At 40.6% G+C, this 9,148-nt stretch overlaps 1 protein-coding gene across 9 annotated transcripts in view; it reads left to right on the forward strand.

The window, feature by feature from the left end:
* NEMP2 (nuclear envelope integral membrane protein 2) overlaps positions 1–9,148 on the forward strand; it is a 42,622-nt gene that overhangs the window by 18,573 nt on the left and 14,901 nt on the right. For 5 of the 9 annotated variants that reach the window (XM_067741189.1, XM_067741187.1, XM_067741186.1 and 2 more), the window contains exons 3-9: positions 610–841; positions 979–1,051; positions 2,056–2,118; positions 2,489–2,582; positions 3,410–3,524; positions 5,170–5,395; positions 8,528–8,704. In XM_067741189.1, the coding sequence (XP_067597290.1) occupies positions 610–841; positions 979–1,051; positions 2,056–2,118; positions 2,489–2,582; positions 3,410–3,524; positions 5,170–5,395; positions 8,528–8,704 (980 nt within the window). Of the gene's footprint in view, positions 1–609; positions 842–978; positions 1,052–2,055; positions 2,119–2,488; positions 2,583–3,409; positions 3,525–5,169; positions 5,396–8,467; positions 8,705–9,148 lie in introns of those variants that run through there. The other 4 variants (XM_067741193.1, XM_067741194.1, XM_067741195.1 and 1 more) reach the window with 3 other exon arrangements.

Below are 9,148 nucleotides of genomic sequence, written 5' to 3' on the forward strand. Positions count from 1 at the left end.
GCTTGCCGTATCCTTGGACAAAGAAGAGAAATAGAGAGGGACAAAGGCAGCAGCAGAGTTGTCCTTTAATGATCCCTGGGCTGTCATCATCTGCTTAGTATTGTAGGTGGCTCTTTGCTCTGAGACTTGAGTAGGACCTGGGGTTGGGTTCTGATCCTTCTTCAGCGGGCATGGTGAGAGAAGCCTGAATCACATATGCTCAGCTGATCTGTAAGATAGAAATGCTTTTTTCTCAGTCACAGTAGAAGTGGTAGATATATAAACCCTATTCTCATTAGGTTTATAACCAAATAGTTTGCTACCTATTATTTTCTATCTCATCCATTTTCACATGTCTCTTGGCCACAATAACCTGCTGGAAGAGGGAATTCCATCATCCACAACTCAGGGGAAGAAACATCCACTTTAAAAAGTGTCTGTGCTCCAGTGTGTGTTGACTAAACACAGATCTCTGGATCTGTCCCTGGGATCAGAATGTTGCCAGGTACCTCTGAGTGTTCTTTACTCAACCAGTCTTGGGCTCTCTTTACTCCTTTTCTCATGATTTTAAGAAGCTTGTAAGAAGTTTTAACTTCTGTGTTTGTGAATTCGTTTGTTCTTGTTTTGTAGGTGAAAATTACCAGTTCAGGCCTGCTCAGTATTGTATATATCACAGAAAGATATAATTGCCAGTATCCAGAAACCATTCTGTCTATTATCAAATGTGTGATTCATAACCTTTGGACACCAAAGGAGTCTAATGATATAACCATAACCATCAATCCATATCGGGAGACTGTGTGCTTCTCTGTGAAGCCTGCCAGGAAGATATTTATCTATACCGTAAGAGTGAATCGAAACAGTAAGTCTCTTTTTATTATACTTGATTTCTGGAATCAGTTTTTCTGGAGTGACATTTCAGTAAATTGGCTTTTTTTCACTACACTACATTGACACAGAATCTTTGTTTGTTGTGTGTCTGTGTCTTTTTTGCTCCAGTTGTGGATTTCAAACTCTTCCTTGTGTTTGTGGCGGGCATTTTCCTCTTCTTTTATGCAAAGACCTTGAGTCAGTAAGTATTCATTTTTACTTTCTTAAATTTGTGAATCAAAAAGAGTAGGACATTTTTAACCCTGTGCTGAATAGTTCCACACTAGTTTTTAGGTCTTGCTTTAGATTTTGCAAACAATTGGTCTGAAGACAGTGTTTGAAAGGTTTTAAAACCAGTAACATTTGTTTGTATAGTATGATATGTACTGCTTACAGAGTACTTTCACATGCATTACTTTGTATTATGTATCAATATACATTTTTTAAATAGATTTATTTTATTTTAATTAATTTATTTTTTGGCTGTGTTGGGTCTTCTGTTGCTGCGCACGGGCTTTCTCTAGTTGCAGCGAGGGGGGCTACTCTTCGTTGTGGTGCTAGGGCTTCTTATTGCGGTGGCTTCTCTTGTTGCGGAGCACAGGCTCCAGGCGTGCAGGCTTCAGTAGTTGAGACACACAGGCTTCGGTAGTTATGGCTCACGGGCTCTAGAGTGCAGGCTCAGTAGTTGTGGTGCACGGGCTTAGTTGCTCCGTGGCATGTGGGATCTTCCCAGACCAGGGCTCAAACCTGTGTGCCCTGCACTGGCAGGCGGATTCTTAACCACTGTACCACCAGGAAAGCCCCTATACATTATTTTAATTGATTTGATTCTCTTAACAACTATGTGAGCTCTGGATTATTGTTCTCAATTTATAAATGAGAAAACCGACATCCGTCATTACATGAGTAGTCTTGCCAGGGCTGAAATTTATACTCAGGTTTTCTGATGCTGGGTGCCTTCCTCTCTCTTACATTTGCACCACCTCCTAGATTTGTGGCTCTGATACAGAAGGTTGAATTTAACATATTATCCTGATACTTTTTTTCTTATAACTTCTCTCATGAAAAAGGAATATCTTTCCAATAATATTTTACTTCTTAACTTGCTATTCTGGACATTATTTATTTTCAAGTTTTTCCTTATGGCTTAAGAGAGTGTGTTTCATGTCCTCCATGGTCTTAATAAATTGGATGTTGCTTACATAGCCTGAAGAGTAAAGCTTGGACTCAGAGGAGATGGGCTGCAGGCCTGAATCCTCCAACTGGCAGGTACTGACTTGGGAAAGCCTTTAATTTCTTGGCGCCTCAGTTTCCTCCCATGTAAAATTTTCACAGGACTGTTGTGAGAGCATGTTAAGCTCTCAGACAAGTGCCTGCTATGTGATAGGTGCTCCAATAATTATTATTGGACCAGATTCTAAACATAGAAGATAACTCAGACATTCTGTTTCGAGTTAGTGGCAAGCTACCATAAATTTCAAGTAGAGATTTCATTTTTTAAGAGTATAGGATGTAATTAAAGCTGCCATCTGAGTTTTTCTTCTTAATAATCTTTATGACTACTGTCAAGTTAAACATGTTTCTAATACTGAAAGAGCGACTTGGCATTTAAATGGCTTTTATCTGCTTGTCTTGACAGGAGCCCTGTTTTCTTTTACTCTTCGGGGACTGTGCTAGGTATTCTAATGACATTAGTCTTTGTCCTGTTGCTGGTGAAAAAGTTCATTCCTAAGGTAGGTATACCATGTACAAATGAATAAAAAAATGGAAATCATGATCTCATAAACATGAAAAATTGATTAAAATTAATTCACGTTTATTGTGAAAGTTCCTAATTCAAACCGTATTTCTACATTGTATAAACTGGCTTAAATTGTTTCTTTTCCAAGAGATTCCATTTTTATTTATTACTATGTGTAGGCTTAAGTATTAAGTTTTGGCGATACTTCTTTGAGACCCTTTTATTCTCTAGATAATACGTTTTTCTTATGAGTGATGGGGGCTTATTCTATGCTGAGTGCAGATTTCTCTTGGCTCAGCTGAGGAATGTCATGATGCTGAACCATTGGGGCCTTGAATAACAGCATTGCTACATCTGGGGATTTCTTCATCATTATTAGTTCCCCCAAAACACCTTCAATAAAAGAATGCCCCGCATTTAGTTGAGGATACATATATATTAGTTCATGATGCTCATGTTGTAGTTACTCTGATGAAAGCTTGCAACACCAGCATTATTTTGAGATAAATTTATTCTTTAGAACAGTGCTTCTCCAACGGTAATGTACATGCAAGTCACCCGGGGGTCCTGTTGAAATGCAGACTCTGATTCAGGAGTCTCAGTGGGCCTGAGAGTCTGCATCCCAGCAAGCTCCCAGGTGACATCAAAGCTGGTGGTGCGTGGATCAGACCTTTAACAAGACACAAGAAGAGTATCTTGAGTTGACTTCAGTGCAGTTTGATATAGAAGTTTTGAATACAAAGGGTTTATTTGTTTATTTCTATTTTTATGAGAGTGAATGAACCAAAAACTGTGTCATTTATTTTCTTCCACACACAGTATAGCACGTTTTGGGCTCTAATGGTTGGTTGTTGGTTTGCTTCAGTTTATATTGTGTGGCAACTGATGGAAGAGCTGAAGTGGCTGTGGTGTGAAAACAGAATATATATATTAGGTAGGTAAAACTTTAAATAATGTGGTCTATTATTGGTGAAGCTGAGAAGTACAGCCAGGGGCCTTCTTTTGACATATGTTTCTCTCCAGAATCCAAATTTTCATTTTGAACTAAGGAGAAGAACTGTTAAAACTAATATTTTATTTTATTCCCATGCTTGGTGATTTCAGTCAACTAGTTCCCATTTTAGACTATTTCTGTATGACATCCTTCTTAGTTTTCTATACTAATGATCAAAAGAGCAAAAAAGCATTTGCCCTTTTGGACTGCATGTGCTTTTGAGCTGCGGTTAAGCTCTAACCACATCTAAATTGTAATGAAAACACTTCTCTAAAATGTGGCTCTTTATTTCTTTTTCTTAATTTATTCAGTATGAAAGGTGAGAAATCCTAAATATAAATGACTAATGAAAACTTGACTTTTCAGAAACAGAGACACTTGTTCTTCTTGTTTGATGTTATTTAAAAAAACAAACAAAAAAGAAAAACCCAACTTTTTTAAGTGTTTTATTTGGGAAATTATAGAGAATGGGAGAATCAATTTTCTCCTAACCTCTTAGTGCCAAATTTCTCCCATAAGTCCACCCACCCAGAACAAAAGCAATCAATTCTTTGTTTCACTTGAAGGTTTTATGTTTTTAGCCCATTTTTCTTTTTACGCTAAAGTATTTTCAAACTTAATTATTGCTATTATGGTGTGTTTCCTTAAATACTTCACTAAGCATCTCTACAAGGCAAGAGCATTTTCCTCTATAGTTAAATAACTATTAAATCTAAAAAAATGAATAATTACATAAAATCATCTATTATCTAGGCCATGTTCAAATTTCCTAAACATCCTTGATGCTTGTTTTGTATAAGGTAGGATATAGTCCAGAATCACATTTTGCATCTATTGTGTCCTGTAAGTCTCTTTTAATCCATAACAGGTTTTGGGGTGTTTTTTTTCCCATCACAATGATATGCTGAAGAGACCAAGTTGTCCTATAGAATGTCCCACTTTCTGGATTTCTCTGATTATTCCTTTGTAGTATAATGTAATTTGTTTCTCTCTCCCCTGTATTTTTTATAAGCTGGAAATTAGATCTTGAGGCTTGCGTACATACAAATGAAACACTTGGCGAAATACGTAAGAGGCAATGTGCACGTGACATTGGATCACAACAGGAGACACCACAGAATATCTCACTGTCCCTCTTTTGGTAATACAGAAACTGAGCACTGGATTACGAGGGTGACAGCCCCATCCCTGCACTGTAAAATTACAGTTTCATTTAGTGACGAGAAAATAAAAATTAGGAATAGCTTTTGTAGCAGACTGTGACATACACTGAGGCTTATTCCTGACCAAAGCAACTGTGATAACATTTGCCCTCTAGGACTCTGGACCAGAAAATAGGGATACTTACGTATTAATATTATAATAATTTATTATTATACATCCTTAATTATTACAAAAGTCAGCCTAATATCTCACATGGAAGGAATAACTAGCCCTAAATGTATTTTTCAACTTCATTGGAAAAAGAAAACAAAAATGAAGGTTTTCTGATATGTTCTTAGCTCTAAGCCATGGCTCTGCTGGTTTTTTCCCCATAACTTTTCAGTTCAGTGTTATGTTGTTTTACATTCTTCTGCTTTTACAGGCTACGTCTTGATAGTTGGGTGTCTCAGCTTTACTGTTTGTTACAAGCATGGGCCCCTCGTGGAGGAGAGGAGCGTGACCCTCTTGGCGTGGGCGCTGCAGCTCCTCTCCCTGCTCCTGGTCTATGCTGGCGTGGCCATTCCTCAGTTCGCCTATGCAGTGATGCTCCTCACCCTGTCGTCCAAGATCCTGCACTACCCACTGAGAGCACTCGCTTACGTGAGATGGTGCGTATCTTTTTTTTTTTTTCCATCATAAATTTGACATTTTGAGCTCTGGTTTTATTTATTTTGGGGGGGGGGAATTTTTTGGACACATCATAGTTAATCTCACAATTAACTCCACTTCATCTGGATATTTCCCTCTGAGAGGGGGACAGTTAGAGAACGTAATAAGCATCTGATTCCATCCCCATTGCTAGTCGTCGTTCATCTTTCAGAGGTGCACCACCAATTACTAGGTAATGACAGCACACCAAGAAGTCACTAAAATCAGTGGCAAAATTACTTGGGCTCGGAGTCGCCTATAATTTCTACTTTCATTTTACGTTTCCTTTTTTTAGGGCCCAGGACTGCTTTAGAGGTAATTGTGCATATGAGATAAGAGTTAGGGAACAGAAATGAATCACAAATGATTGAAAGTTATGATTTATATAATTCGGTTAAGCCTTTGGAAAGTACAGAAAGAAAGATGAGACAACTTCTGTTGTCACGGCTTTATGATGTCCTCAGTCATGGAGTCTGAGCACCTGTTTTTGTGTCAGGTGCTCAGGTGAAGGAGATGGTCCCTACCCTTGAGGTGCACTTGTTGACACATAGGCATATGTTTCTATAGCTCTGAAGTGTTAAAGTAGGCCTGCACAGGAACTGTGGCGTGTAGAAAAAGTTCAGGAAAGTTCCTGGAGGAGGTCACCGGGCTGAATTTTAATGAATCAAAACAGCCAGATGAATAAATGTAGGAAGGGCCTTCCTGACGGGGAGAAAGCCCAGTTTGGTACCATCACAGGGCCAGTGAGCGAGGCGGGTGTCGGCCAGGTCATGGAGGCATCACAGGCCCTGCTGAAGAATCTGATCTGATCCTGTAACGTGGCGGAGGCAGCTGACCGTTACGTATCTTCGTCAGTGCTCTCTGACTACTGCCTCGACAGGGTTAGAAATCAAATGCCTGGGGCCCAGAAGGTAGTGAAGGAATGAGTCCAAGCAGAGGGAAGGCAGTGGTGAGGACTGTGTGAAATTCTACAACATTGCCTCCTTGAAAGGGGGTCAGTTGCCATTCAGCCTGAGCTGACTGTTGCCATGTGGGAATATGGGCCTTGCCTTGCCAGCTCTTCTGGTTTTCTAGAGAAGCTGGGAACGTGGATTAGAATGTAAATTCAGACAATGTTTAAATGTTGGCAACTAATCTGAAAATAAAAATACATTCAACAAGCAAAAATCAAAGCAGAGACCGTGAACATGCCTCGGGCAGTAGGAGGGGCCCATCTGTCTCCTGGCACAGAGAGTGGAGGTTAAGGGGAGGTTCCGGGGCAGGAGACCAGTCGTCAGACATCACAGCAATCCACGCGAGAGGCGATGAGGGCCTGGAGTAGGGCAGTGAGATCAAGGCAGGAAGAGGGAGTTAATAAATATTTACAGGGTAAACTTGGCTGTGAGGAAGGAGACTCTGTGGTAACTGGTAGTTTCTGGATCTGATGACTGCATGTGTGGTGACGTCACAGGGTTAAAATGCACCAGCGACAGGACAGGGCCCCTCTGCAGAGAATGCTGGGGAGACTGAAAGGCAGCAGGGTCGGGGGACTGATGCTGACTGCTTCCCCCTGCCCTGTCTCAGAGGTAGACAGTGACTGGGGGTCTCAGAGGTCCCTCTGTCAGGAGGACAGTGGGCACTACACATCCTTCAGACCTCTGGTCCTTTGCCAGGCTTGTGGCCCAAGGAGCCCAAGAGAGAATTCCTTCCACTTTCCCTTTAAACATCCACCGCCCTGCCAAGAGCAAAGTGTGTTCTGTCATGGTGATCCTTTAGTGCATTTGCTGTGCGTTCTGTTAACACAAACGTAATGATCAAGATATTGTAACTTCCTCAACTTTTCATCTTGCTAGTGAGCAATTATGTGAAACATTAGGGGATAAAACAGGAACTTATAGGTTAAATAATAAACCGGAGGAAATACTTTGATTTGTATAGTACTTTCTAGTTTGCAAAGAGCTGTTTGAATATATTTTAATAATATATGGTAGCTGTTCTTCTGATTATCTTTGTTGAACACTTATTATAGACCACTCACTGTGCTACGCACTTGACACAAAATAATGTATTTCATCTGTACAGTGACCTCCTTGTTGCTTTCATTTTTTTCCATGTGAGCAAGGTGAGGCTCAGAACTGTGAAGGAATTGCCCCAGTTCACACGGTGGGTAAACCTCAAAGCTAGGACTGTGTCCCAGGCTTCTCCTCAGAGCCCAGGAGTTTTCCTCTAGGGAGACAGTCTAGGTATTCAGAAAAGGAGAAGGAAATCATGTCAGTGTTTCCCTAATTGAGCTTATCAACCACCAGATAATCAATAAAAGTTTAAAGATTTTTCAGGTCCCAAACCTCAAGAAAATGTATGTTTAAAACACCTCCTGGTGATTCTGATGCTCATTTATATTTGGGAATCTCTGGTTAAATTAAATTTTAAACCACCTAAAAACATTTTTTTAACTCATTGGTAAGTATAACATATATGTTAAAACCTTTTCATCATTACCATTTTTATAAGATTCTTCACTTTAGGACTTTTTTGGTTGGAAAAGAATTCCAATCGTGAGCCCCTCAGCATGTAGCAGAGGAAGAATTATTATAAATGACTGTGTATACACGACCCTTGTACAGTATTTACTTCCTCTAAGGTGAGTCAGAATCCCCACCACTAGGTGGAGGCGATATTCCACAAATCTTCCTGGCTTCTCTGTTCAGACTAAGTGGCAAGTGATTCTGCTAGGTCTCCATAAAAGGACATCTCAGAGGCTCGCTGCTAAGAAAATCAGCAGGGCAGGCATAAAGAAGCCAGACTTTTAACTGCCTGATTTGAAATCACTGAGGAAGGAAAATGCAATCAACATCTCTATCAGAAATCGATCCTCAAACGCCGTAGGACATTATTTCAGATGGTCCAGGAAGAGGGGAAACGTACTGATAGGCCCAAACTACACGTTCTGTAAACCTCCGTCGTGATAACAATAATAAAGTATAGTATGATATAGAGGAAGTTAAGAATTATTACCGTCACTGTTGAAGAAATGTATTTTTATAAATCTTAAGGGTTGAACTGAGCAACCAAATATGGCCAGGAATCTAGCAACCAAATGCCGCCTGTTTTAGGAAAATGAAGAAATGGTTTACATCAGAAAAGCCGGTGGTTAAGTTTCTTACTGAAGATGAGTACAGGGAACAAGCCGATGCTGCGACGACCCGCGCCCTGGAGGACCTGCGCCAGGCCTGCCGCAGCCCCGGCTTCCCATCCTGGCTGGCCGTGTCCAGGCTCCGGGCGCCTAAAACGTAAGCCCCGCTCCACTGCCCGCAACATAGCTTGGGTTGGAGTTACCATGAAAATAACAGGATAGTTTGGATCAGATACTTCAGGCTAGAAACAGACAACTTTCCTGGGTAGCAAATGACATGGAAGCTGTCAGAGTCGCTTTTGCTTCAGTGCTCTGCCTCGCCCTGTGGACGTGCCAGTGTCAGAATAAATGTTGATCAGATGTGTTTCATAGGGAAGGCCATAAAGATAACTCATAGGAGAAGGGAGACGGAATGGGATGTGTCACCTGCTTCTCTTCCTACAGGGGACGAAAAGTCATTTGTAAAGATCACCAAGAAAGACATCTCTGCCCCAGCATCTTTTCCCTACTGCTTTCCCTTCTTCCTAGCTTTATCCAAACGACAGTGCCCTCAAATTAAAGATTGAAGGGGGAAAGTCGTGACACTAAAATAATGAATAAA

This window comes from Pseudorca crassidens, chromosome 6 (assembly GCF_039906515.1).
Source record: "Pseudorca crassidens isolate mPseCra1 chromosome 6, mPseCra1.hap1, whole genome shotgun sequence".
NCBI lineage: Eukaryota > Metazoa > Chordata > Mammalia > Artiodactyla > Delphinidae > Pseudorca > Pseudorca crassidens.